The sequence below is a fragment of the Penicillium crustosum genome, assembly GCF_028827405.1.
Source record: "Penicillium crustosum strain IBT 35664 chromosome Unknown utg000003l_segment0_segment0, whole genome shotgun sequence".
Lineage (NCBI taxonomy): Eukaryota > Fungi > Ascomycota > Eurotiomycetes > Eurotiales > Aspergillaceae > Penicillium > Penicillium crustosum.
The window spans coordinates 4,190,001-4,217,998 of NW_026623124.1; the positions used below are offsets into that span (position 1 = coordinate 4,190,001).

The 27,998-nt window shown below is 47.7% G+C and overlaps 12 protein-coding genes across 12 annotated transcripts; 3 read left to right on the plus strand and 9 right to left on the minus strand.

Annotated features, from left to right (window-relative positions):
* Nucleotides 1-21: 21 nt before the first annotated feature.
* N7487_008668 (Short-chain dehydrogenase/reductase SDR) lies at nt 22-870 on the minus strand (the record flags this gene model as incomplete). The annotated part of the gene is made up of 1 exon (XM_056876398.1): nt 22-870. The coding sequence occupies one exon, from the start codon at nt 868-870 to the stop codon at nt 22-24; it is 849 nt and encodes a 282-aa protein (XP_056728586.1).
* Nucleotides 871-2,648: 1,778 nt separating this feature from the next.
* On the minus strand, nt 2,649-3,001 carry N7487_008669 (uncharacterized protein; the record flags this gene model as incomplete). Its single annotated transcript, XM_056876399.1, has 3 exons — nt 2,649-2,656; nt 2,712-2,799; nt 2,846-3,001. The coding sequence occupies 3 exons, from the start codon at nt 2,999-3,001 to the stop codon at nt 2,649-2,651; spliced, it is 252 nt and encodes an 83-aa protein (XP_056728587.1).
* Nucleotides 3,002-4,759: 1,758 nt separating this feature from the next.
* On the minus strand, nt 4,760-6,808 carry N7487_008670 (RAD52 DNA repair protein RADC; the record flags this gene model as incomplete). Its single annotated transcript, XM_056876400.1, has 5 exons — nt 4,760-5,796; nt 5,846-6,029; nt 6,085-6,264; nt 6,336-6,422; nt 6,476-6,808. 5 exons carry the CDS (start codon nt 6,806-6,808, stop codon nt 4,760-4,762), a joined length of 1,821 nt encoding a protein of 606 aa, XP_056728588.1.
* A 338-nt stretch (nt 6,809-7,146) lies between these two features.
* Nucleotides 7,147-8,207, minus strand: N7487_008671 (UBA and UBX domain-containing protein; the record flags this gene model as incomplete). Its single annotated transcript, XM_056876401.1, has 3 exons — nt 7,147-7,653; nt 7,723-8,066; nt 8,126-8,207. The coding sequence occupies 3 exons, from the start codon at nt 8,205-8,207 to the stop codon at nt 7,147-7,149; spliced, it is 933 nt and encodes a 310-aa protein (XP_056728589.1).
* A 1,217-nt stretch (nt 8,208-9,424) lies between these two features.
* Nucleotides 9,425-10,611, plus strand: N7487_008672 (uncharacterized protein; the record flags this gene model as incomplete). Its single annotated transcript, XM_056876402.1, has 7 exons — nt 9,425-9,464; nt 9,530-9,600; nt 9,671-9,693; nt 9,758-9,816; nt 9,871-9,986; nt 10,045-10,128; nt 10,180-10,611. 7 exons carry the CDS (start codon nt 9,425-9,427, stop codon nt 10,609-10,611), a joined length of 825 nt encoding a protein of 274 aa, XP_056728590.1.
* A 667-nt stretch (nt 10,612-11,278) lies between these two features.
* On the minus strand, nt 11,279-12,813 carry N7487_008673 (sphingolipid delta(4)-desaturase family protein; the record flags this gene model as incomplete). The annotated part of the gene is made up of 4 exons (XM_056876403.1): nt 11,279-11,867; nt 11,947-12,095; nt 12,182-12,460; nt 12,625-12,813. 4 exons carry the CDS (start codon nt 12,811-12,813, stop codon nt 11,279-11,281), a joined length of 1,206 nt encoding a protein of 401 aa, XP_056728591.1.
* Nucleotides 12,814-13,056: 243 nt separating this feature from the next.
* On the minus strand, nt 13,057-14,753 carry N7487_008674 (methionine aminopeptidase 2; the record flags this gene model as incomplete). The annotated part of the gene is made up of 7 exons (XM_056876404.1): nt 13,057-13,113; nt 13,175-13,261; nt 13,313-13,474; nt 13,532-13,795; nt 13,846-14,447; nt 14,553-14,660; nt 14,714-14,753. 7 exons carry the CDS (start codon nt 14,751-14,753, stop codon nt 13,057-13,059), a joined length of 1,320 nt encoding a protein of 439 aa, XP_056728592.1.
* A 6,473-nt stretch (nt 14,754-21,226) lies between these two features.
* N7487_008675 (uncharacterized protein) lies at nt 21,227-21,684 on the plus strand (the record flags this gene model as incomplete). Its single annotated transcript, XM_056876405.1, has 4 exons — nt 21,227-21,299; nt 21,347-21,441; nt 21,492-21,579; nt 21,629-21,684. The coding sequence occupies 4 exons, from the start codon at nt 21,227-21,229 to the stop codon at nt 21,682-21,684; spliced, it is 312 nt and encodes a 103-aa protein (XP_056728593.1).
* Nucleotides 21,685-22,402: 718 nt separating this feature from the next.
* N7487_008676 (uncharacterized protein) lies at nt 22,403-23,653 on the minus strand (the record flags this gene model as incomplete). The annotated part of the gene is made up of 1 exon (XM_056876406.1): nt 22,403-23,653. The coding sequence occupies one exon, from the start codon at nt 23,651-23,653 to the stop codon at nt 22,403-22,405; it is 1,251 nt and encodes a 416-aa protein (XP_056728594.1).
* Nucleotides 23,654-24,548: 895 nt separating this feature from the next.
* N7487_008677 (uncharacterized protein) lies at nt 24,549-24,728 on the minus strand (the record flags this gene model as incomplete). Its single annotated transcript, XM_056876407.1, has 1 exon — nt 24,549-24,728. One exon carries the CDS (start codon nt 24,726-24,728, stop codon nt 24,549-24,551), a length of 180 nt encoding a protein of 59 aa, XP_056728595.1.
* Nucleotides 24,729-25,303: 575 nt separating this feature from the next.
* Nucleotides 25,304-26,352, plus strand: N7487_008678 (uncharacterized protein; the record flags this gene model as incomplete). Its single annotated transcript, XM_056876408.1, has 2 exons — nt 25,304-25,554; nt 25,653-26,352. The coding sequence occupies 2 exons, from the start codon at nt 25,304-25,306 to the stop codon at nt 26,350-26,352; spliced, it is 951 nt and encodes a 316-aa protein (XP_056728596.1).
* Nucleotides 26,353-26,726: 374 nt separating this feature from the next.
* N7487_008679 (porin) lies at nt 26,727-27,984 on the minus strand (the record flags this gene model as incomplete). Its single annotated transcript, XM_056876409.1, has 6 exons — nt 26,727-26,876; nt 26,944-27,446; nt 27,612-27,642; nt 27,701-27,789; nt 27,845-27,878; nt 27,937-27,984. The coding sequence occupies 6 exons, from the start codon at nt 27,982-27,984 to the stop codon at nt 26,727-26,729; spliced, it is 855 nt and encodes a 284-aa protein (XP_056728597.1).
* Nucleotides 27,985-27,998: the final 14 nt, after the last annotated feature.

Consider the following 27,998-nt stretch of genomic DNA (forward strand, 5'->3'; position numbering starts at 1 on the left):
TATCCCTGGCTGTCAATATCCTCACGACCGAACCTTCATAATCTGTTCCACAACATCCAACCCTGTCAACTTTTTCAACATCCCATCAAAAATCCCAAATGGCAGAACACTAATCAGCCTCACAATCCAAGCCTGCTCTCCCCTCCAGATAACGGGGGGCGGTTTCTTCTTCAACAAATCACCCACCACAGCCGTTGCCCACTGCAACGTCGGCATCCCACCTTCAGCAAAGGCATCCTGACTCAACGCCTTCTCCACCACCTCACGCGCCGGATAATAGATCGAGTTCTCTGGAAGGGTAGGTGGCTTTGCCTCCTTTTGATTTTTGATCAGATTGGAGCGCACCACACCAGTCTTCAAATCGACAACGGTGATTCCCAAGATTCCCAGTTCGAGTCGCAGGGTATCAGAAAGCATTGCAATAGCGGCCTTAGATGCCGTGTACACGCCCTGGAATGGCAGTACGGCGACAGAGCCCACAGAGGATTGGTTGACGATCAGACCGCCATGAGGACTCTTTAACAACAGAGGCAAAAACGCCTGCATGACCTCGATATAACTCCAGACGTTCAAATCGAATAAACGTTTAGCGTCGGCGATGTCCACGTCAGCTACGGGCATGAGATACTCGGCGCCGGCATTGTTGACCAAGATGTCGAGATTGGGAAGTTTGGTCACGGTGTTCTTGATCGACTCGCTAGACAGGACATCTAGAGTGAGAGTTTCGATGCCGGCGGATGAAACCTGGTCTAGCTTGGAGGGATTGCGGGCTGTGGCGTAGACCTTTAGACCGGCGGCGTGGAAGGCGAGGGCGAGGGAGGCTCCGAGGCCGCCATCTGAACAGCCGGTAATCAGGACGGTGCGGGCCATTTTGGATTTTGGTGGTCTCTATACACAGACGTGATATTCAAGACGCTATACAGTTCAGGTATAAAGGGTTCACAGGACTATATATACATTTATCATTCCGATTTCTTTATACCCCTAGAAAGAGTAATGACATACTACCTCATTCCCCCGACTCCGATCTTGAACCCAATCGACATGGTTGTTGATTATCCCCCAGAGAAGCTGATTACCCGTGCCAAGGCCGGTCAATCGGCTTAATGTATCTGATGTATTTTTTGTATGGGGTCCGCAGCAAAAAAGTACATGCGAACACCCGATTCACTCTAGACGCGGGTGTCTTGATTACCCGATCGGGTCAGCCTGGTAAAGAGGACTTTATATTCAATTGTGATAGGGTGGAATTGGACTTGGGATTATTATAATCGTTGGAATTAGTGATGATTGGGAAATTATTGCACGATTAAGTTTAGGTGTAATGGACCAGCAAAGCACACATGTTGTCATCACAGCCGCCACGTCCCATTTAATATCTAGCCCTAACCGACCCCCCGCCCCAACGCTGGAAATGGAGCAATGATTTCACTAATAACATCTATATACCTCTCCCTGACTGTATCATGCAACTTTGTAGACCCAAAATGATGATGGCAGGAATTCCTGTTATCCAAACCATGAAAGCAGCCGCCAAATGCATTTGTAAATATCCGGCTCGCATATGCGTACAAAAGTGACGCATTTAGAGGATCTTGCCTTCGCAGCTGTCTTCTGAGACTATATGTGGCCTTGGGATGTTGTAGAGGTGCTTCAGCGTTTTCAAGAGATTTATGCAGGGGAAAGGCTTGGTCCCAATCTAGTCACAAGTGGTCCGTACTCCGTACGATTGTACTGTTCATGAGAATGACGCAACGGAAAAGAAAAAAACAACAACAACAATAATAATAATATAATCTAGGGTAAGAAATAAGAAAAGGGGGTTAAACATGATCTATCACACTACATACTCTACCAATCATCGCACAGCTCAAATCTACCAAGCTAGGTATAACAAAAAAAGAAAGCAAACGTGTTTCAGGTTATGCATCGGCCTAGACTATCCATCCCAAATTGGCGGACCAAGCAAGACCTCCCCCCGATGGGGTGTTGTAAATAGGTTCTTAACAATCGAGTAGATCGTATATCCAACACATGATTTGTCGGGGGGAAAACTTCCCGCTCCGGCCGCTCCGGCCGCTCTTGGAACATTTGTACCTAAAGAGACCCATCACCGTGCGTTTTTTTTTTTGTCCCTTCTTTTCTTTTTGACTCATGGCTGCGGGTATAGCGGTCAGGAACTGTTTTCAGCACGTTAAAATTCGGGAGTTCGGACGGGGAAGACGACGCGACATCCGGCGAGAAGTACTATGCATAGAGAACGGTCTGGCCAAAGTACATAACGGTCTAACTATATCAATATCGACATGTGTAGACTTTACATGGTGTGTGATGTGCACGGTGCTGACAGAACTTGAAAATTTTCTAGTCTTTGCTCTTTGTGATATGTTGAACTTACAGTTCGGTACCATCGGATGCGCCTGGGCTTTTTCCAGTGTGAAAATTCAGCACGAGACATCAAAATTCTAATTGGCTACTTTGATTACTGTTACTAGACTACGCTGCTTTGAATCATGAGGCATGGGATATAGATGGTTTCCTATGAAGATCCTCGCTGTACTCTGTCACCATAATCCATCTCTTTTTAGATGACATTAATGTCACTGCCATTAGACCAAGTCCATGTACCTTGCATTGAGTATTCCAATTCACACATCTAAATCCGATTTAGTCAGACACTACTCTGATGAGTTAGCGATAAGGTTGCTTACCTTCGAACTCATACGATTCACGCCTATAGGGCTGCTGTACATCCAGGCCATAGGATCTTTTCCAAGTAGGAATCTTGATCATGCTTCCCTATAGAGGTTAGAGAATACCTTCGAAGTATACTTGAGCCTCTTACTTGTGTAATTGTCAAGTCTGCGGTATGCTTGGGACCTCGATGAGCTCTCAAACGAAGAACAACCAGGACCATAGCAAAGAGGACGAGACCGAGACCAGCAGCAACAGTAGTTGTAACTGGAGTACAGGACCAGCAAAGAGAAATCGAAGAAATCATGTTCACACGGACAAGGTCTATGAACAGTGGAATTTGGCAATGAAAAGCAATATTATGCCTCGATGAACGTGGATATCCATCATTCTTTAAATACCAATCCATATAATTAATGATATGTGGCATAAAAGGCACATTCGCTTAAGCATCAAGGCAAAGACCCTTGTCTACTACCCATCTCGGACAGTGCAGAATCACAATATCCTTCAGCCGCCACGAAAGCAGGAAACCGGAGAATAAACGCCGATATGTCAACTCGTGGTCTGGGCACTTGACCATCACCTCTGGGGCCTGAATGCCTCTCTGGTCGTAGGCATGCAGAGTGATTGGCGCCTTCAGAGGACACGCAGTAGCTTGGATTTGGGGACCCGATTCAGGATCCCTGTCCCACTATTTGTAGATCGTACTTGTGTCTATTTATTTGATTTTAATTTAATTATTCCTTATGAAAATCGTATTTTTGTTATTTCTGCATTTTTTTTCTTGCTTTTTATTATTTTTATTAATTTCATCGATTTTAAGTTAGTGGAAGCCCAGAGCGGCGGCTCAACATGCTCATTGCTTTCTGTCAGTTCAAAAGATCATTTGGGATCAGATCCATAAATCACTTATTATAGGTACACAAGGAACTAGTGCTCGGCTTAGATTTAGCAAGGCCAGTGAGAAAGCGAACACGACCCTATTAACCCTATATAAGCACTCATATTTAGGTTCCAGGAACGGAATCCATACCCAAATACCCATTGGAAAGACGCGAGGGCCGAGGACAAGGTGTGATGCAAGCTAGTAAGAATGAAGCCCCCCCCCTCCCCCACTAACAAAAATAATAATAAAAAGCAAAAAAGACCAGATTGCGCCGCATCCTTGAGAAATCCCACTCTCCTTTTTCTCCCCAACTATCCTGCGGCTACATATCTGGCACCAACCCGCCAATCCCGAGCCAATTAAGAGTGTTCACTAGGTCTGGGATCTTTTTTTTCCCTTGACCTCATGCATCAATGCGCTAACCCCAGCGTACCGACAAGGCGGACGGTGGAAATTGCTACCGGTGCTGTGGGCTTGCCATGCATGCATAAGGGAACACCCGGGTGTTTCTTGTGGATTCGTGGCTTGGATGTCAGGGACCGCGTCTTTGGTGTCTTCCGCGATTGGTCTTAGATTTACTTTGGACTTTTAACGCTAGCTCTTGCTAGCCCTCGGGGCACGGCGGGGAAAGGATCAGAGAGGACAGAAAGGACAGAAGACCCGGATAGACTTTCTGCTTGCTTTTGCTGTACCGGTCCCTTAGCATCATGCTAGGAGGATCAGATTTTTCCAACCCCTGTTCGTACTTTTGTATCGAATATGAAGTCGGCTTTTGGTGGCGGGAGCTACTTGGGTTATTTATACGTTTCATTTTTGATATGATTGATATTTCTGTGACATAAATCTGGGATCTAATCTTACCGTTGTGTTCCCGAAGTCCGATATGCTCTAAATTCGTTTGAAGATAACAAGAAAAATATGCCAATGTGAAAGAATGTATCAATATCCAGTTAACCTATGTGTTTTCCCCCGCTGGTCCGATGGATCCATTTGCTTTAGGAATTCCGGAACGCCTGCCATGCTTCCCTGCTGTGATAACCATATCTTGACGCCGTGGACCAGAGGTAAAGATTAGAAGAAAAAAAAGGGAAGTTCGATAAAATAGGAACGCTTGTAGTTGGAAATTGCGCGGGAATGCACCCTCTGGGGCACAAAAGACAAATCAGATCATGATCATTACTGAGTTGGTGGGCGAGGCCCGGAAGAAGGCCCGGAAGAAGGCCCGGAGGAGTCAACATCCGAGACTCGGGGCCGTTTTGGGTCGTTCGGGCCGGGGGCCGGGACCCCTGCATATGCGCCAGGTGTAGCATCGCCATTTGTAACGTCTACCAACGGAGGTCGTTTTCCGTTGAGATTCTGCTGGGGTGGTACACTCCCTCGATTCATTGCGGCTGGGTTGGGAACGTTCCTTTGGTCAATGTTGGGTCGAGTCAATGGTCGATACGATGAAACAGAAGGACCTCTGCTGACCGGACTGCTGACTCCACCCACAGGAGCACCGACTCTGCGCTGCATATCAGTTGCAGGGTTGACAAAATCACGTGTGTTATTGTTGTTATTGGCGGTGGGTGCGGGAGAGGCATTTGACAGCATGGGCCTAGCAATAGGAATACTTTTGGTATGGTCCACACCAGCCGTCTTGCGGATGGAGGGACTCTCTGCGTGTGGATCGAATTGAGGTGCTCCTGGCGGGACAGAATTTGGATTTTCACGGAGGAGGTCCACTGCTCTGGCCGAATAGAAACCCGTTGACGGTGTCCCTTGTGGTGGGTTCATGTCCTGGTTTCCTTGAAAGCCCCCAGAAACGGATTCCTTTTTGACCGGAGGCTGAGGGATATTGTTTTGTGGGACATTGTGACCAACTGGTTGCTGTGGTGGGACTGATGGTCTGGGGTTCGCAATATTTTGAGCAGGACCTTGACCGGGCATGGGTCGGCCTTGTACCGCGGCTGGAGATGGGATAGCCGATTGGTTCTGTCGCGCATTCAGAGGATTAGGTCGTCCCGCCTGGCCTGCGCCGTTCCATCGCTCTGGTTTTGATGGTGTTACGACAGCGGGGTTGAATCCTGCTCGAACAGGCGGTCCTCGCTGAGGTGCTGGACCATTCGTCGGCATAGGGCGCTGCGGTTCTCGATGGGTCTCCGTATCTATCACGATTTCATCAGGATTGCCTATATCGGCTACCCCAAAATCGGCTTCGTCAAAGAGGTCACCTAGAGACGATTAGCCAAGGTCCAAGGTTGTGTTTTTCTCAACACATACTGCCAAACTCTCCATCCCCATCAAAAGAAGTATTATTCCCAGGATTGTTTGGTCTGGCTTGATGTATGGGACGAGGAAGGGGTAGATCATCCTCTTCGGTTGCACGTTTGGGTGGAGGCGGCTGTTTCTTAGCAGGTGGCGCGAAGTCAGGGTGACGGTGAAGATCGTCGACGTCCCATCTTCCCTATTGTGATAGTCAGCACGACACATCGCAAATTGGAGGATATCGGGGACCTTACAGGCGCTGCCTTGACTTTGGTCACCTTGGCCACATAATCCTTGTCATAGATACAGTTACCCAGCACGTTGCCAAAGTTTCTCAATGCACGTTTCAAAGCATCTGTTGTGCCTTCTTTTTTGGCCTTCTCAAACGCTGCGGCCTTGCCCTTGCAGTTCTCGATGTGCCCGTAGCCAATATCCTAGAAGAGCGATCGAGTCAACACAACAACCCAGAAGAAAAAAAAATCATCTATCCAAGAGTTTCCTTTACCTCATGAAATGTTCCATCCCGCAGAGTTACTCTCATGATAACTGAAAGGCCCAGGCTGATCTTTCCCGTGTTATGGTTCTCCTCGACCTGATAAGCGTTAGCTGACCCTCAAGTAGCTAAGAAGTGTATGATTAACGCACAAAATCAATCTGAATCTTTTGAATCGAGCTGGACCAGCCATTAAATCCAAACACCTCGTTCGCAAGGTTGATGCATTTGTCCGCGGAGAGATAGTGCACTTTCTGCCCCGCAGCACCAGGTCGTGCAGAGATGTATTCAGGTCCCAATTTCTTATCCAGACGAGCTTGTAATGTTGCAATTTCCTGTGCGGTGTATTCGCTGATGCGGCGTTGGGGTTCCTCGAATGGGTTTGCTGTGGCGGCTCCTGTAGCGTTCGGCATCATTATAGATCCCACACCACCGAGATGTTGGTCACCAACGCTGAGATTATCACTATCAGTGCTCGGTTCCATGGCATATGACATTTTCCGGATCCTGGGTATTGGGTCTCACGCTGGCATGTTTTGTTGTGAATGAATGTCGAGTTCGATATTAGAGATGCAATGAAGGCCAGTCGGCGAGCGCGTTGTCAGGCACCAAGACGCGGCTCATCGCGATATCACATGACGATAACGCGATAAGATAAAAGATTAGAGCTTCATGAATCGAGTAGATTCAAATAAACAAAACACATTACTGCTTAAGGATAGTTGGATATTAATGGGGCTATGGTACATGTTTGAAAGCTATTATTCGAGGCTTCATCTCATTTCTCATTCGTTGTAAGAGCTATCTATTCTCTGGGCATAAATCATTGAATGACGAGACTGGCACTAGGAACAAGTCCTAGCTCCTTCAAAGTCTCTCCGTAGAACTCATTACCAAACACCTTCTTAGGAAAATTCTGCACAAAGCTCTGGACCTCAATCCCATCCTGTTCCCTCAATGCAGCGGCAACCTCAAATAGCGTGGTGTCGACGGGCAGTGTCTTCATGATGTTGCCCTTGGATGATTGGAATCGCAACCGAGTTTCCGTGTAGGCGGAGGCAGGTTTAGACGTGGCGGGACCGGAGGAAGTGGGTGCGGGTGCGGTGGCAGGCTGGGTAGGAGGAGCCAGACCGGCACGCTCAGCTCGCTGCTTCTCTGCCTTCAATCGGCGCTCCTCCTTGTCGGCCTCGATCTTTGCCTTGATGCGCTTCTTGGCATCGATTTCATCCTGCTTCTCCTTCTTCTTCTTGGCTGCTTCCTTCAACTGTTGCTTCCGCTCAAGTTCCTCCTTGGCATCTTGACTTTCCTTGGTGCTCTTCCTTCGGATTTCCTAAGTGGTAAAAGTCAGCAAAATAGCTCTAGCCAGTAAATTGATGGGACCAAAACCAGGGATACACACCTCATTCCTCTTCTTGTCAATCTTTTCCTGCTCCGAGAGCCCTGCGCGCTTCGCCGCAAGCTTCTCCCGTAGCTCTGCCAATCTCTGCTTCTTTTGCTCCTCGGTCAAGGGAGCAATTTCCTCGGTAGACTCAGCAAAATCAACATGCCCCGACTTTGATGCGTGGAACTCGGCCTGTGACTGGCCTCGGAATTTCTTGCCACACTCATTGCATACTAAGCTGCGCGGTTGTTCGCCTGGCTGAAGTGCGGGGCTCTCTTCGTCTTGTGCCTCTTTCGCTTGTGTCTGTATCTCCTCCAATGACTTGTCTTGGTTGTCTTCGAGCCACTGCAATGCACCTTGCACTATTGAGACAGTTAAACGAAGCCTCACTTTAGATATCACGGAAAGGTTAGAAGCTTACAGCCACCAGTCTTTGTCACTGCGAGCTGGGCGCGCTCTTTGTCGAAGCCCATTTCTATGAGCTGGTCTAGGTCCGATGCCATGATGACTGTTGGAATGTGAAAAATATGACAATATTCAGAAAATGAGCAAATTTTGTCAAGATTGATTCAGGTAGGTGATTCAGAAGTGAGTTGGTCGCGAGAGAAGAGAGTGGGTGACGTATCAGAAAGGCGGCGAGCGATAAGGCCCACTTACCTTCCCCGGGTTTCTATGGCATCAAGTTCTTCTTGATGGCGCGTCTGAGGGATATTTAAACATTTATAGGCCATTGAAAGGGTGACAGTGTGAACTCCATCTCTCCATGTTGTATTTTACTTGTATTACCTATGCACACGTCTCCCACCTATGTATTTAGGTGCCTGTGTGCTGTGGCGCAGCTCATTGAGTCGAACAAGCACGCAACTTGAAGACAAGTGGTGTGTAAGACATATTCAGAGAGACCTGCTAGGTGTCATTGACGATTGAATCCTATATATACGTATATATATAATTTATTCATGGGGAGAGACTAGCATTGTATGTCTACTGAAAGATGTCTTTATGAAGGATGTGTGCTACAACGCACCTGTATTGCAGATACCCCGGGTTTTCTCATAGTCTCAGACTTTAAGGGTGGGTATAGAATATCTTCTACAAGATATTGACAAGTTTGATTAACGAGCGAAATTGAAATCTACATAACTTGAATGGGGCCGAGGGATATGGTCGCATACCTCAATGCTACAGCTCTATGCATTTCGACTATAGAAATCAAGCATAACATGGCTTAATTTGGGCAATGATTGCCAGGGCCACTGTATGATCAATCAATAGAGCATGAAATATATACAATTTAAACCCAAGTGGGACGATTGACCCACAGGAAGCATCACATGCAGGTAGAGGAAGCTGGATATCCGAGGATGCGAGGATTCAACAGAATGTCAGAAAATAGTGAGGTATTCGAACAAGATATAATCTCACAGCCAAGATACCAATAAAATGAACTAAAATGAACTAAAATGAACAAGGCAAATATTCCCCTGACGATGTATACCTTGTCAATAGTGACATCACCTGACTGTTTGCTGAGTCATCCAATTTCCCCGAAAGTGCCCAGGTGGACAGTAATCAAACTCCTGAGGCATCACATCGGCTTAGACCTGATAACCCTCCCACACCTTTATTCTCCAATCGGAACCTAATCGCGTGCAGTCATCTGTGCTTCTGTCATCTTTGTTCCCTTTTCACACCTCTTTCACTCTGACCCACGTGCACCATGACTATCCAAATCGAGCCCTCCGAGTTGGGCTTCAAGCGTGAGTGCCACATCCCGAACCTGTCTGAGACCTGCCTAGATCAATAGCTCATATCTTGATAATAGGTCCCTTCAATCATGAAGTATGCCAGGTTCTCCGCCTGACCAACCCGAACGAGGAATCTGTGGTCTTCAAGGTATGTGTGACACCCCCCTCGGTCTTTGTCGCGGGACAAGCAATACTAACATATGTCCTCGGCGCACTAGGTCAAGACCACCGCTCCTAAGCAGTATGTCCCGACAATTCTCTGCGCAATGCCTATACTCGAGATATGTTATCTGACCATATTCTAGTTACTGTGTGCGACCTAACTCCGGCCACATCGAGCCTGGCAAGACCGTCGAAGTCCAAGGTTGGTTGATAAGCGAGTACAGCTGAATTCCGCCGGGCTAACTGTTCTCGGTAGTGTTGCTTCAAGCTATGAAGGAGGACCCTGCTCCGGATGCTAAGTGCAAGGATAAGTTCCTGGTCCAGGCCGTCCCAGTTTCTCGTGGCTTGGAGGAAGCCAGCGTTGCCCAGATTGTATGTCCACCATGCGGGATCGCGAATATGACGACCAATAACTAATATTTACATTTAGTTCGACCAAACTCCCAAGGTTGATGTGGTTGAGCGCAAGATTCGAGTTGTCTTCCTAGCAACAGATGCCACTTCCAATGACTCGGTATGCTCCTCGACAATCATTTCTCCCTACACGAGCTCTAACTTGAACCAGGTGCAAAATGAGGAACCTCCAGCGTACACGTCTCCTGCTGGCGCAAACTTCCAGACCCCGGCCCCCAAGAAGATCGACTCCGATGAAACATCCCCAATTCCTGCTCCTGATTTCTCTGAGAAGAAGTCCGAGTCTCCCCAGCGCGAGCCCGCGTCCGCCATTCCAAATGCCAGGTCCGCCGCCGTCAACTCTCTCCCTTCGAGCGATGAACTCAAGTCCCAGCTGTCTGAAGCCAATGCACAGATTCAGAGACTGAAGGACCGACTTGCAGACCAAGGACTGCGACAGCGGAAGACCGGCGGAGAGGCTACCGGCCAGGCTGTGCCTGCCAGCATGCAGCAATCACATGCGCCAACTGCCGGTGGAGTTTCGATCCAGGGTGTAGCATGCCTCTGCTTGCTCAGCTTCTTGATCGCATACTTCTTCTTCTAAGCTCGTCTTTTGTTTGTCGCTTTCTCACGGTCTATCTGGATTCATTGCGCCTCCTCTCCGCGTGCTCAATGCCTCCGGTCTAACGTCGCTGACGCCTCTCCCAAATTCCCATCTACTTTCTGTCTCTTGAAGAGCATGCCGTTTTCTATCTGTTCTAGCATCAGCCTTTTTCTGCGTTTGCTTTTAAGTTTCCCACACCACTATCAATACTCTGCTTTCATATTGTCACCCTGGACTCCAAATCCCACTTGAGGCCGGATGTTTGTCAGTCTCATTCTCTTTGTCGTTGCTTTCCTTTGTTTCTTTACCCAGTCCTGTCTTGTCTAATATCATTTTATGATGCACGGACTCAGCCTCTCGATTCGTTTCTCTTTGTGTCATAAAACATTCTCGAGCTCGGGATAATTCATGTGATTACTACTAGAACTAAGTCCATGTCGTACATAGTCGGAGACTTCATCTCCATCCTCCAGTAATTGGTTGATTGCAGTCATGCTTGTCTTTGCACTTTAAGTTGCTTTACGCTTATAGGCATTGGAAACGACAGGCCAATTTTATTGTAAACAAATATATCTAGGAAAATACAAGTACTCCACCCAATAATGTATATAACTGAAAAACTGAAATTTAACACCAGACGTTATACTTGAAAGGCAGAAAGCAAGATCTAACATTGAATCTCACTCTCCTTCCACCCATCACCCTCTTCGCCCGCCGGACCCGCCGACGCAGCCGAAATGCCCTCACCACCACGTCCATTCCACTGCTTAGATGCAGCAGAATCACCACCGCGCTTCTTCCCACCACCAACAATGCGTCCACCCTGTTCACGCTTCACACGACACCACGGACCAACATCCTTATCCAAGATGAAAGTATAAATAACCCAAACCCAGCTCCGGTGGCAAGGCAACGGCTCATAGAACTCGCGCGCAATCTCATGCAGCTTATGCAATCGAGTCCAGGGGATAGCAGGGAAATCATGGTGCTCGTTGTGCAACCCGACATTGTAGGTGAGGATATTGAGCGGGCCGTAGTACGAGTATGTCTCCGGAGGAGGCAGGGAATCAAGCGGGTGGGGGGCCTTGGGCTTCTCGTTCTTCTTCAGCTCTGTCAGGGACTCTGTGCCGCCGCTCTTCACGTTTGAGAAGAAGTAGTGCTCTGCGATGAAGTGTCCTGCGCAGGGGTGCAGGGATCCGGCGAGGAATGAGCTCAGCAGGAAGTATAGCACGGGTTGCATGCCGCCGCATAGTTTGCTAAGGGCATAGTCGAAGCTTATTTGAACGCCGAGGTTCAGGAGGTGGATGTAGGTGAAGGGGGGGGCTGTAGATGAACATTGGGCGCACGGCGTAGAAGAGGATTTGGAAGGTGCAGAAGAAGGTCTTGCCTAGGAGGGAGTTTAGGAAGAAGGCTTCCACTGCTGTGGGGAGGTCGGTGTCGAGGCCTGTTACGCCGAGGGACTTGTGGTGCGTCAGGTGGTAGGGCTGTTGGTGGTACTTGGTTAGCTCATGAGTTCTCTTGGGGCAATGCTAGTCTCTGGCGTTTCTGGTATGTAGAAGAGTATACGTACTCTGAACGCTGCACTGTACGGCAGTCCGATAGGGAGGTTGGCGAAGATGGCGAGCAATCGGTTGGCGAGAGCAGACCGGAATGCCAGATTGTGTGAAATCTCATGAATGGCGAGGAACAGGTTCTGGTTGCAAGTCGCACCGACCACGTATGCGGTAACCAGGAACCGCCAATCGAGCATCGAGGTGTTGCGGAGGAGGTAAGCACAGGTGAGTTGTAGGGACACGACACCGAGGACGACCCATTTGGTGAGAGGCTCGGGGCCACATAGTTTAGTAACCTATAGACACATAATACCACGAATCAGCATTGCAATTGCATTTGTTGTGGCCGTCCGTCGCCCAGGAAAGTGGCCAGGTGTATGTAGGAGCTCCGCAGACCTCCGCATGGAGTCTTCGCCAGTCCCCATGCTATCATGAGGGTCTGCAAAACAGGGTTACGTACCTCCGGATGGGCCTTGATAATTGCCTGTCGTCTTGAGCGATGCGGCTCTTCGGTGTATGTCCAGAAGAAATGGTCCTCGACTAAAGCCTCCGGTGCCTGGATTCTGGTGGACTCTGGCTGTGTTTTGTCGGATGCCTTGGCTGCCGACACCCGGAGGTGCGGTGAACTTGTTTCAACAACCGCAGACATGATGGAAATTGGTATGTGTCGAAGTTTAGGCCATGAGAGATAGGAGCTGATTTAAAAAGTCGGAAGACGGTTGTTCCACGTGGGGCGACACGGCATACTTGATGGTTTGAGGCTTGGCAGGATCGGCGCTTTGATGTCAGGGCTTTTTTGGTGACTCGCCAATCTATTAAGACATTACTAATAGGAGATAACTTGGAAACCTGGGAAGATGCTTTTAGTATTTACGTATGTCTATGAAATACATCAGTAGTCGTCGCCACGACTAATAACCTCCTTCACATTCGGGCGCAACACAATCGTCTAAGAAAAACAAGTCAGTAAACAGTCTTCAAGTGGAGAAAATCCCAAAATAGAAACATACATGTTCATATTGGGCAGTGTATGAGCCCTTGATATCGCAAAGAGGGGGATAATCTTGAACGATTCCAGAAGAAACCAAGTTGTTCAACTATACTTGTTAGCTTCAATTTCTCCCAAATAAACTCCACAGTCCACTTACGCCCAAAAGGTACTTGTCCTGGCCCAGGCGGTCAATGTACCGGCGACAGAAGGGAAGGGTGCCGAAGTTCTTGTTGATCAGATTCAACAAGTTCTTAGCGGAGGAAAGACGCAGGGGAACGTTAGGAGCATCGGAGGCGAGAGCGTAGTGCGAGGTTTCCATCTAGTGTCATGTTAGCTTTGGTTCTCGGTTCTCAGTCCAGTAACGATATAAGCTTACTTCCTCGCGCACGTAACCTTTACCGGTACTACCGAAAGTCTCAATAGCGAAAACTTCGCCCTCTTCCATCTTGGTCTGATCAGTGCTCTTGACGATAGGCACACTCTTGCCGCCGTGGATGATGTGCTGGTCAATGTTGTGACCGTTCAAGTTTCGGATACACTTGACGGGGTGCATCGTGCCATTGATCTCAACTTCATAACTCTCCATGGCTTCTTGGATGGCGGCACCGATATCACTCATACGGACGTCAATTCCCGCTTCCTAAAAACCCATTAGCTCTGCTTGAATCGAAGAAGAGTAGGACAACTTACCCGGATACCGGTGTTGGTGGCATCCTTGACAGCGGCGAGAAGAGGGTCATATACGGGGTCAAAAGTCATGGTGAAAGCACTGTCCACAATGCGGCCGTTAAGCTGAGCACCAAAGTCGACCTTCATGACATCTCCCTCGTTTAGGACCATTTTGTTGCCCGCGTTCGGGGTATAATGCGCAGCGCAGTGGTTGATGCTCAGACCGCAAGGGAAGCCCATACCACCCTTGATGTTATCACCCTCCTCCAGACCCGAGTGACCTGTCAAAGCGCGCACTGAATCCTCGATACCCTCGGCGATCTCAGTCAAAGTCTGACCGGGCTTGATGTTCTTCTGCGCATATTGGCGGACTTGACGGTGAACCTCGGCACCTTGGCGGTACTCTTGTAGGAAGTCATTGTTCATGCGATCAAGGTATCGTTTCTCTTCGTCGGTGGTACGGTACGCATTATCGTTTAGGTATTCGACGATCTCACCCTCGGGGTATTGGCCGTTGGGGAAGAGGCTGGACACAGGGACACGCGGTGGCTCGCTCTGAACCTTGGCGCCACCCTTCTTCTTGCTCTTCTTCTTGGGCTTCTTCTTCTTCTTCTTTTTGTCGGCTAGAGTTGACCCCGCTGTTAGTTCAATCTGGTCGATTTGTGTGGGGCGGGGTGCGGTGGGGTTCTAGAGGCGCAGTCACGGAAATGAGCCTCAACTAAACTTACCTCCAGCAGCTCCAGCCTCCGCGGCACCCTCGCCGTCTTGAGCGTCGTCCGAGTCCTCCTCCGCTTCAGCGGGAGCCTGGTCTGCCGTGGGGGTGGCTTGGACGTTCACTGGGATCTGATCAGTCACACAGAGAAGCAAGCAGAAAATTTTGGAATCTTACGGTCCAACTGATCCAACTTCTCCGTAGTTTGAGCTGCCATATTGAATGTGGCAATTAAACAAGTTATGTTCAAAGGCAAAAGAGGGGAATGTCGGATGTCGGGGAAAGATTTTTGCTGATAAGATAAGGCGAGCTCTTGGAGATTTCCTTGGCGGTGACTACAGCTCGGGTCACCGATTAACTCATAGGTCAGGTCACCATTTAGCACGTGACTCTAAACGTCACGTGATAAACTGTGACCTGACCCCTGAGTTTTTAATACCATTTCAAAACATTACCTTCACCGCTTCCCTAACTAGTTCTTATTCAGTTCATGCACTGATACCGCCTTATTTCTGCCTTTTGTCAAGTACTATGCATTTATGCATGCTGAAATTACCAGGTCTTTACAAACCGGGAAATCAATGGACCGTCATGATAACGGTACCATACAAAAATACATACATTGCTTAATCAGCTATGTCCGCCGAGATTGGAAAAGAGCGGATCTTGTCATTTTAGTTAGTTAGAGAATTTACATATGTCAGATTTACCATACATTGTCGTATCCGTCTATTTCTGTCAGTTATGAGCCCGGCTTCGTTCCAATTAAGATCTGTCTACAACATATAGACCATCTTTTACCTAGCTGTCGCCGATTCACAGTGGTTTTGACAACGGTCAACCCCTGAATCGTCGAAGCACCCCTATCTCCTTCGAAGAAGATCAGATTCATCGACGAAAATCGACAATAATGAATATCATGTCAAGCCTCTCCGCGGCCTCCTCCCGCGTCATTTTGAAGGATACAGAATCATGGGATGCATGGCTCTCATATATTAAAGCAATTGCAGTTGCATATAAAGTATGGGATCAATGCAATCCGTCTCTTAAGGAGGAAGAACGTCCTAAATTGGAACCACCTGAAGAGATCATCTCTGTCAAAGATGCCATAAAAGAATACCCAGAACACTGGTTCAATGTGAGGCTATCCCTAAAAGCAGATTGGGATGCAGAGAACAGAGCCTATCAGTCGAAACTACAGGCATTAGATCTAGTGGCGGTGGCAATTAGGCAGTCAGTTGATACTCCCTACCAGCCCTTTATCATTGATATACCATCACCTTTGGAGCTGATGCTCAATCTCCACAAACGATTTGCACCAGAGAGCGATCCTACATACAAAACTAAGCTCCGTCAACAGTGGCGGAACCTAGATAGAGGCCTAGATCGGAACACCGATATCGAGAAATGGCTTCTAAACTGGGAATCGCTTTACCAATCGTGTAAGAAGGCAAGGATGCCAGAAGCAGAGGATGCCACGAATCAATTCCTTGAAGCAATCTCTATAATGTCGCCTGGATTCTATGAAACATGGGCTCTCAGAGTACAGGATAATCAGGACATCCCTTTCTTCGAAATCATGACTCGGTACAAAGCCCACTGGAAGATTACCCATGGCAGGCCGGCTGCGCAAAGAGGCATCTCAAAGGCTGCTTTCTCGACATGGCAAGGCAATGAAGAAGCAAAGCCTATAGAGGCAAGGAATGATGGCCTAGAAAGAAGGCCATGTCCATGTGACAGGGTAAAATCGAGAGTTCATATGCCTTGGGCCTGCTGGGAAATCTATGAAGATAGAAGGCCTGCTAATTACCAGCCCTCACCGGCATTGAAACAGAAGTGGGAGAAGGCCATGAAGGCTAATCCTAGATGGAAGGCAATTGTCGACAAGAAGCGAGCTGCATATGCAGAAGGCCAAGGGGGACCCTTGCTAAAGAGCAAGCGAATACAACCCTCGACGATGAAGCCTTTGGCTTCTTGACAACCAACGCAGTCAAAATTGACACCGTTATGTCAACAAAAATCAAGGATTTTGAAGCCACAACTACACCTACAGAAGACAGATGGGTAGTTGATACAGGTGCTCAAATCCACGTATGCAACAATCGGAGCTTGTTTAGCACCTTTAAAAGCGTACAGAGCAACGTCAAAGTGGGAGATACAGAGACGAAGGTGGCCGGTATAGGCACTGTGGTCATCTATGGTGTAAACCCTACCACTGGAAGCGCCGTTAAGATGAACCTATTTCAAACTAGGTACTCGCCAAACTTCCATAGTAATCTGATATCTCATGGATTGATGATGAAGGGGGGCCTATTAATGAATCTCAGAGCAAACTGCATTGAGACAATTGATGGCCATCGTCAGATCTATAAGATCTACCACGATCAGAAGCTATCATGGCTCACCCAGACAAGGGGTTTTATAACCCAAAAGGCATCAGATTTGAAGCCTGAAATGACGTTTGCCACTAAGAAATCCAATCAGGAGCCAAAATCTGAGGCTTCAATTGAGCTCTGGCATCGTCGATTAGGCCACATTGGCAAGGCGCGAATTGTCAAACTGGCAGAGATGACTGAAGGAATCACTATTGCAAGCAACCCAGGCAAAGAAATGCAGGTATGTGAAGCTTGTCAATTGGCAGATGCACCTAGGCAAATCTCTCGCCGGAAGATAGGCCAGGCATATGGTATATTAGGGAGAGTACACTTCGATCTAGTACAAAACCAGCCTGCCTACAACGGTCATATATGGATGACGCACTTCTATCTCGATGGAATAAGGTGTCACTTCGTATTTACCCATATAAAGAAGAGCGAGTGTCAGATGGCAGTTCGTAAATTCTTAGCATTGATCCGAAACTGGTTGAAAATCGAGATCAGGGTATTTCATTATGATAATGAGAGAAGCGCCGGCAATGAGGTTGAATCTATGATTGAAGACGAAGGGTGTACCATTGAGCATGCACCACCTGGCTTGCCAGAGATGAATGGACCAGCAGAGAGATCTGGAGGCATGATAGTAAGGAACGGCAGAGCATTGCTCAATGGTACGAACCTACCCCACAATCTATGGCCAGAGACGATGTATGCATCTGCATATATGATGAATCGTACCCCTACAAAGATGGATGGTAAGTGGATCATACCATGGAAGGAATTGATGCGCTATGCGGCTCCAGATGGCTTAAAAGATCAAATTGTCAACCTGTCGAATATGAGGCTATATGGGTGCTTAACGTACTCAAGGCTTCTGAAGAGAGTACAATCTAACAAGATGGCTCCGAGAGCAGAGATCGGCTATCTTGTAGGCTATGTTTCAAAGAGCCTATACAAGATCTGGTTTCCATACAAAGGGCGAGCAGGCATAGGCAGAGTTGAAGTTGTAAGAGATGCTGTATTCGATGAATCGAGACAGTACTCTAAAACGAAGCCTTTACCGCAAGAAGAAGATGCAATTAGTACTATGACAAATGGACTAAGCGCTAAGAACTGGCCCCAAGTGCTCTCAATGGAAGAAGCGCAGTCAGAATTGAGCATAGAGATGCGTATGCCGATGTCAATTGCTCGCATAACTCTCAATGATGACGTCGAAAACCGAGAACAAGGTACTGCACCAGAGGCGGTAAATGAAGAAATCCAGGAATCTAGAGTTGTGGAGCAAGCTCAAACTCTAGATAGTAGGGAGGAGACACCAAGGGTCCCCCCTTTAAAGGAAACACCTGTTTTACCTTTAACACCGGCTTCAATGGCAGGCCCTGCTTCAGTGGTAGAACATATCTCAATGATAGAGGTAAGGGATCAAGAACAGATCCCTGGGAGCTTCCCTATGTCACCACAGAGAGCCTCACCACAAAGAGCACTATCGTCGATTGCTACGATTGAGAGTACGCCACATGAGAGATCTCCTACCTCGCTATCTTCGCCAGATCCGATCAATGTCATACAGTCGATCGAAGCTGAAGGGGGAGAGGGAGATCAATATGATGAAGATGAAGCAGAGATAGAGCGTCAATTGCAACAAGAGATGCAGTATACGCCTACTCCAGAGCCAGAAGATCGGCCTACTAGAGAGATCTCTGCGTCAATTGATGAATCTAACATCATCTCAGGCCCCAGAATACGGAAGCCAAAGGCAGATCCAGACTACACTGCATATCTATCGCTAGACGAGAAACAGCTAGCCGAGCCACCAAGCCTTCTATATGCCTTTACAACAGGTATTACGAAGAAGCTCAATATGCAAAACAGACTGCATAGAGATCAGATGCCTCCACCACCAGAGAACTGGAAGCGGCTAAAAATCCATCCCTTTGCCACGCAATTGAAGGCAGCTGCGGAGTTTGAAATTGAGACCTTAAAGGCTAAAGAGACCTTCTCTCAGGTTGCATTACCGAACAAAAAGAGCACCCAGATCTTGCCATTGAAGTGGGTATTTACATACAAATTTGATGCAGATGGTATGCTCGAGAAGTTCAAAGCAAGAATCTGCGTGAGAGGAGATCTACAGTGGATGTCAACTGAAGAAAAGAGAGCTGCTACACTAGCTGTCAAAACAGCGAGAGCAGTATTCGCACTAGTTGCCGCCTTTGATCTAGATATGATTCAGAGAGATGTGGTTACCGCATTCCTGAATTCAATGCTAGAAAGCGAGGTTTATACCAAGTGTCCACCAGGCTTCGAAGCACTAAATCAGTGCTGGCTCCTGCATAGAGCCCTCTACGGATTGCGCATGTCACCAAGGCTTTGGCAGCAAGAAGCTACAAAGGTGCTAGTAAAACTAGGCCTTACCCCAGTGGAAGAAGATCCATGCATCTTTACAACCAAAGGCATTATTGTCTTTTTCTACGTGGACGATATCATCATCGTCAATCACCCCAAACAGGCTAAAGAAGCCGCTTTACTAGATCAAAATCTAAAGAAGCAATGGGAGCTTCGAGAACTGGATGCAAGCTGGTTCTTGAATATACGTATTATACGTGATAGAGAGCAGAAGAAGCTCTGGTTATGCCAAGATAGCTACATCGAGAGCATGGCACACAAATACAATCTCGTCACAGAGAGAAAAATAGGGTCCCCACTGAGCATTGAGCCTCTAGTACCCTATGATGGGGTGGCATCACCGCAACAGATTCATGGTTTCCAGGCCAAGGTTGGATCTGCGCAGTATGCCACCACCATTACCCGGGTAGATGCTGCAAAAGCAACCTCCAAAGTGGCTGAATTCCTTACAAATCCAGGACCAAAGCATATAGATGCAGTCGATCGCATCATACAGTATCTCTATGAGACACGCTTTTGGGCCATTGAATACGGCATCAGAACACCAAACAAACAACCTAGAAATCGAGATACGACCCTGACGATGGCGGCGAAATCAGTTGAATTTGCAAGCGATGCGTCGTTCGGAGACCATAAAGATCGAAAGAGCTCCGAAGGGTATATCTGCAAGTTATATGGTGGCCCAATCGATTGGAAGGCCACTAAGCAGAAGACTGTCACCACATCGACTACCGAGGCCGAACTACTAGCTTTAGCAGAGGCAGGAAAAACCGTACAGTGGTGGCGACGAGTGCTTAATGCACTAGGCTTCGAACCAGATCACCCACTATCCATCATGTGTGACAACCAGCAAACTGTCGATTTATTGACGAAGGAAGGGGCCGCGATGCATACGAAGCTCCGGCATGTTGACATCAATCGATGCTGGATGAAGCAAGAAGTTAGCGCAGGTCGAGTATATGTGGACTGGGTACCAACTGCTGCGATGCCAGCAGATGGGCTCACCAAAGCTCTGACGAAGCAGAAGCAGGGACACTTCAGAGAGTTGGTTGGAATGAGGGACGTAGGTCACATGATTCGTCACATGACCTCTGAGAACAGAGGCTGTTTTGCGGAAACTGCATAAATCGACGATTTGAGCCGAGATCAGTGAGGAGACAGGTGAGGTAAGTTGGAATCACTTGCGAATCATTTGCGAAGCGGTTGCGAAGCAGCTGCGAAACAGTTGGAAGAAAGGCAGTCCTTGAGAGCTTTGAATAGCTTCAAGAACTGGGGGGGTGTGTCAAGTACTATGCATTTATGCATGCTGAAATTACCAGGTCTTTACAAACCGGGAAATCAATGGACCGTCATGATAACGGTACCATACAAAAATACATACATTGCTTAATCAGCTATGTCCGCCGAGATTGGAAAAGAGCGGATCTTGTCATTTTAGTTAGTTAGAGAATTTACATATGTCAGATTTACCATACATTGTCGTATCCGTCTATTTCTGTCACCTTTCAATATGTCTACCCTCAGATCCTATGTGAGTGATGCCTTTTTGATGAAATAAGATGACAAAGAGTCAAAAGCTGATGGATTTCGTTCGAGAATAGCCCGCTTATGAGTGGTATCTCACCCAAACCAAGAGCACTGCTGAAGGTACCTGGCCTGCTATGACCCGCAATGTGAGTCGATTAACTAGTTTAGAACTAGTTATAGAAGATCAATTACTGACTTTTATGGCTAGGCTGGTAATGAATGGATCGTCTACTCCGGTGAAAAGTGGTGTCGTTACCCTAGTTGTCTTCACCCAGTAAGTTCTATCTGAGAGATATATGCATATGTGAATTAGTTTAGAACTAATTCACGTGTCTTTTCCTTCGGCGATACCAATAAGCTCAAGCACCATATCAATAAGAAGCATATGGGTACAGGTGACACTATGACGCGGAGTTCTGGTGGTTCTCCCTCTCTAGTATTAATCCGGGAGGCCAACGGTAAGTAATATTATACTGCTAGTTGAACTAGTTGCTAACTAATTCAGATGATTTCTACAAGGTGATGCAAATTCGGTTTGAGCAACTTCATGCTAGTGATTCTAAACACCGTCCTACACTTCCTCTGAAGCGTAATGGAGAGGTTAGTATTCTTTTAAACTAGTTCTAAACTAGTTCCTAACATCTATATAGGTTAATGCGACTGAAATGCGTCTTCAACTCCGTGAGATGGGTCATACTGGGGCTTGTGTGTCATGCAAAGCTGATTCTACCGCTAAGTGTAAGTGACCCTTATTTCCCGCCTTTTAGCGAATTTATAACTAATTCAGCCTGCTGCACTAATACTCGTCGCGCCAAGTATGATTACTTTGAGTACTTCTCCTAGGACGAATCCGAGGAGGGTAATGAGCAAAACAGCAATCATAGTGGAGATGGTGATACCGAGAAGTAGTTGATGATTATTCACAATAACTAGTCTAGAACTAGTTCTCTACCTAATTTAAGACATATGAAATGAACGATATTTTTAAAGCGGTTAATATGATGCTGGAATATGTTGATCAAAACGTTCCGATCAGTACAGTCAAGTCTCATATTGGCAGCGACGGCCCCTTATGACGCTTCTAATAGCACTCTTTGGGAGGGGAAGAAACCTTCTTTGATCATACAAAACACCCTCCGGAATTATTATTGGCGTAAAGTTTATCCTTGTCCTACTGAATAGTTGAATTGAGCACTTTGGTATGTATGTAGCTTATTAGCAGGGTTTGTTCAAGCGTTCTTCTACCCCTATCAAATAAATATCCTGAGTAGGCCTAAGAAAATGAATCCCATATTAACTAGCTAGTAAGTCAAACTATGAGGCAGACAGAACCGTCGGCCGCTTATGGGGCCTTTTCATGTCTTTTGATATGTTCTTTTTATACCTTCTTAGTGGTCTTTTAGGTGTATACAAAGGTAGCAAAAGAAGCATACTTTGTGCAAGAGACATTTCTACGTTTGATATAAGTCCATAGCCTGAAGTTTGTTTGGAAACTAAATAAATCTATGTTTTGATACTATATACATTTTCCATGTCACATAGATAAATGTAACTTTGCGTCTTAATCAATAGGTTTCCTTTGCACTCGAGCCATACGCAGCTTCATTAATTGACAGTATTCGGCTGACCCACAACACTTTTCCGGATCAAATATTGCTCCTTTGTCAAACAGCAGCCTCGCCGTTGTGTCCTTCCCCCTTTCAAGAGCAAATTGTACTGGTCGACAATCGCCTTCGCCACTAGGGTCAGCGCCATGATCGAGTAAGAGCTTGACAGCCCTAGGTCGACCATAGCAGACAGCCAGACTTAAAGGACACAAATAAATTCCTATTCGGTTTTCCTTGTTGTCTTCATCTAGGACAGCCGACTTATCCAATATCTTTTCTAATAGATCGTCAAGGCGATTGGCAATCGCTCCTCTTAAGAGGTAGCAACGCTGAATGTTACTGACCTGCAAGATGCGATCCACATCAATCCAGCTTAGAAGCAATGACCCCATCTCGTGGTTTTTCCGTCTCGGTCGAGAGAATTCACGTAAGACTTCGGAACATTCCAATCGGCGCCAACAAAGGTTGTTCGCTAAAAGGAGCCTCACAACCGGCAGATTGTCTGATTTTGCGGCTTTGAGTAACAGCTTGTCATCTTTGTATAAATCTGCACCAGCCCCTACCAAGAGTTGGGCAATTTCCAGATTTTCGGGTGATGCTTTCGTAGCAGCAGCGAGAGCTAGAGGCGTCATACCATCCGGGTCATATGTATCGAGATTGCAGTAATTGTGTTCAAGAAGAAGCTTCACAATTGATACATATCCCATTTCAACTGCCTTGCATAAAGGAATCGCAGCATATATGTCCTCATGGTTGATTTTGAAATCAGTCTTGTGTTCGAGGAGCAGTTTGACTACTGCAATATGCTTTTCTGAGATTGCAACAGTAAGCGCTCTTTTGAATAAATATTCTCCTTCTTTGTCGGTGTCATGTTGAATGCAATAGGGCAAAAATAATCCGACAAGATTGGTGTGTCCATTCGATGCAGCGATCACTATTGGTTCTTGGCCCTCAAAGACGATGTCGTCCAATACCTTCAAGCTGCACATCTGCAACAGTTTCCGTGCACTAGCTTCCTTCCTCTTTTCGGCTGCCCATGCTATCGCTTTCCCGGGCGAGTCTTTGGCGATAGTTTTGTAAAGACCCCCGTTTGACAACGCATGGAAGTGGCGGCTGACCTGTGTGAATGCATTGAGATCTGGATAGTCGAGGTGACCGGAAATCTCCAGTAGCATCTCATTAGGAAGTTCTGAAAGAGTCGTCATGTTTGGGTGTAGTTCGAGTTCGATCGTTGAGAAAGGGAGGGTGCGTGTTTTAGGGACCAAAGACTGAATCAAATCAGTCTATCGCTTTAGGTTGAGCTGTTTGATTTGAATACCAGGCGGTTACTAGGATCTCAATTTAAGTGACGGGGGATGAGAGGATTTATACAGACACTCCGGGCATCTTCTTTGTGCTGTGTTCTATGTTGAATGAAGCAAGTGTTTCAAATCGGCGCCTGGTTCTTCGTGTGGAACACTTTGATTCAGAGCCCAAATTTAGTCACAAAGGGTATAACAATAACTATATATGTCAAAGAAGTCTCGGTGCTCGATTGTCTATTTGCGGACACTAGCGAGTACAAAGGCATGCCTGCAGGCACAAAGCCCCCGGGTATTTCATGTTGTATGTCACCAAATAGAAGGTTTGGGTTCAGATTTGAAGAATAGATAATGTCCTGGGTGGGATTCCTTTAAACCCCCAAGTAGACAATCGGCGCAACCGGATATTCAGGCCTAAGAAATTGCCCACGACCGTGATAATATTTCTATCGATGAGAATCTCAATTTAGGGACCGTTTCAGGGCCGAGACTCTTGACATTTTGGGGCTCTCGCACCCAGCGCTGTAAGCGCTGTTGAAAATTCGGTGCGAATATGAGACAATAAGCATAAACAAGGTGCGAAGGCGTTGATTATTATTTTGAAGAGAAGGCCCGGACACTTATATGATATGATTGTGGATACTATTGTTCTGTCTATCGGGTTATGCCATATATTTGTTGATTTCACCACGATTCCCGAAGCGCTGGAGGTATACTTCAGATATCCTCATTTGGACCATCGGTGGTGCCAGAACGCCAACTCCGAACTTCCTTTATATCAATCCCACTTCTATACTGCTCATACCCCTATTCCTGGGGCACGGATGATCGCAAGCTTTTGGCCGAACTTAGGTCCTCGGAACTCATCGAAAACCATCGAGCTAGCCGTCATTTGACCTCCATCAAAGGCCTCAAATCTCGCATCTCGATAAAAAGCAGTAGTGGAAGTCTTCTCAGCACTGAGGAATTGGTGCTCCATAATCACCCAGAGACTCCAAGAGCTAATTTTGCAGCACACCCCCTCCGGTCAGTGATTCCACCAGCTGCAATGAGAGGTGTATCACCAAGTGCAAGCTCATGAAGAGCATACGCAACCTATGGAATGAAAGAAACCATAATCTCACGATATGTGGATCCTTGAGTATCCCAAGCTAGCCAAGGAGTGTTCTCATTGGATCAGGTAGTCCACCGGAAGGTTGATGCCCGAAATGGGATAATCTAGGATCTCTTATCTAATCTGATCATCAGCTAGGGTTATGGCAATTGTAACTGCCCACGTGAGTTTAAATCGTATTAAATGTAGTATTTCGAAAGATAAGAGAGACCATATAGACTGATACTATACTTTAGAGTATACCAATAGCCAGTAATGAATACTCGGTGAACATGTAGAGTCGACCAACCTCGAACCGCAGTGACGCCACTCCGATCTTCACCTCCGATCTTCTTCCGCTTCTCCCTCCCTCTCTTTCTCTCTTCCACCTCTCCCCCCACCCCCTACCTAGGATCTTATTTCTCTACTTACTTCGATGTGACACCCTCTACATATACAAAATGCCTCCATCTCGAGTAACATCAATCCTCCTCTTGCCGCGCGCAACCCTCCCCCCCTCCTCTTCAACCCACCGGGGCATCTCAACCCAACCCCTCCGACCACAACTACACACACGCCAACAACAGCTACAGCAACCCTCAAGACCAACAATATCCTTCTTCTCAACTAGCAACCCATCCCGAGCCCGCGAACAAAACTTCTACGAAATCCTCGACATCCCCATAACCGCGTCAGCAGCGGAGATAAAGAAGTACACTTACACCCACACCCAGCAAACCCCCCTCCACTCGTCCACCTCCAATCCCACATATTGCATATATATATCTCTAATACTTACACAATCCCTAGACAATTCTACGCCCTCTCAATGCGCCACCACCCAGACCGCAACCGCACAGACCCAAACGCAAGCCAACGCTTCGCCCGCATTTCCGCCGCCTACAACGTCCTCGGCAACGTCTCAAAGCGCGCAGTCTACGACCGCGACCACGGGTTCCACGTCACGCAACACGCCTCCCCAGGCCAAAGCCACAGCCACCAACACCCGATGGGCAGCCACAGCAGCTATGCCGGGTCGCGACCTGCCAGCGGGCTGAGCAAGCGGCGCTCGCCATTCCATGGTCCGCCGCCTAGTTTCTACGAACAGGGTGGGTACGGTGCTACGGGGAGACAGGCGCAGGGTCCCGCGGCTGGTGCTGGGATGGGGTCTGGGTTCGGGACTGGCGCTGGCGCTGGGACTAAACATGCTGATCCGGAGGATTGGGAGGCGTTTATTCGGCGGAATCCGTTGAATCATTTTAATGCTCGGGGTCATTTCCGGACACAAGAAGCGGAGGATCGGAGGAGGAGGGAGAGGAGGAGGGAGGCTAGGAGGCTTGATGAGGATCGGGTTGAGCGTGAGCCTGGCGTTGATCAAACGCTCTCGAGGTTCTTTCTTTGTTCTGGGTGTTTGATTGTTATGCTTGTTGTCGTGGATCTTTGGCGGGCGGTTCCTAAAGTTGTTGATGGGAGGAAAACGAGGAAGCAGAGGGAGACTTTGTCTTCTTGATGGAGTTGTCTCGTACTGTTTCGGGCACATACATTCTCGCAGACGTGTAGTTTCTTGGTATATACATAGTTCAAATACATCGCTGGTTGATGTACTCCTACTCTTGCATGGCTACAAGCACACCTCGTAGTGCTTTAGATCGTATGAATCGATCGAATTAATCAACAAAGGAAACAGTTGGATTTGATATACAGAAGTGATCGAGCAGAAAGATCTACGACACACATGGTTATTATCTTGGACGTAACCCCCACCATAATCATCGTTCTGGTGAATCAGCAAGACAAGTGAACTAATAATTGAAGTTTACAAAAATCTTCCTAAAAGATGGTAGGTCATCTGTCAGGTTCCTGGAAGGCTTGGGATCCAGACGCTTAAGCCTCGAAGGTGAAGCTGGCGCCGACCTTGTGGGCAGCCTGGTTCAGGTTCTGGGTATCGAAGGAGGCACCGAGGCCGAGGGTAACACCAGGGCGGAGCAGGACGTTGTAAGCCAGAGCGGCAATACCACGGTCGTTGATCTTAGCCTATATTGCGAGAAAATTGCGCGATTAGTCGTGATTTACAATAGGCATATAAACACTTTAAACGAACCTTGGCGAAGGAAGAGGGGTCGAGGCGGTACTTGCTGGCGACCTCGAGGCCGACGGCGTTGCCGGAGGTGGAGTCCCAAGAAGCCTTGGCACCGGCCTCAACCTGAGCATTGACGCGGTGGTAGTAGCTGGCGGAGAAGAGGGACAGGTTGTTGCTGGCGGTGATGGCAGCGGAGTACTGGGCAACGCTGTAACCGACGGCGGCGGAGTACTTGGTGATGGCGGCCTTGTTGACATCGTAACCACCCTCAGCACCGACGAGGAAGCCCTCGTGGCCGAGAACGGCGTCGAAGTTGGCGGAGGGGCCGTTGAGGAGATCGAAGAAGGCACGGGCGTTCAGGTTGGGCTGCTTGAAGTACAGGTTGAGCTTGGCACCCTTGGACTGCTTAGCGGGCTGGTACTGGGTGAGGATCTCAGCCTTGAGGCCCTTGGCGATGTTGTTGTCGAGCTCGAGCTTGGTGTCGAGAGCGTTGGCGGTGGTCCAAGCCTGGGTGAGGGTGAGGCCTGATCGGGGCGAGCATATTAGCCTAATCCTGTGCACCTTTGCATCCGAAAAAATAAACATGTTCACCCGGCGCGCGATTGGAATGCCGCATCCGAACATCAATGGCATGAGACGGGATTTGTGCGCGCCGGGATCGGGAGGTTTTTTGTGGAAGGGGCGTTTACCAGTGGGCGCATCAACGTATTTGGCCTCGAGCTGTAGGCGCGCTAGTTAGCAATCTGCATGGTGTATTTGGAGAAGATATTCAACGAACCTGGCCGGCAATGGGGCCCTCGTGGGCAGACTTGCCCTTAACGGTGAAGGTAACACCGTTGGGGGCCTTGGACTTAACCTCAAGGTTGGCTAAAAGCTTTTGATCAACTATTGAATCTTCGACATGTGGTGTGGATAAACAAACCGGCGGCACCGTGGTAGAAATCCTTGTTCAGGAGCTATTGGGGTGAAGTATTAGCCAAGGTTCTGAGTTTTGTTCTCAACAGTTGTGCGTACATCGTTGGTCGCCTTGGCGATATCGGAGAAGGCAGCGGGGGCAGACATCTTGACGAGAGTAG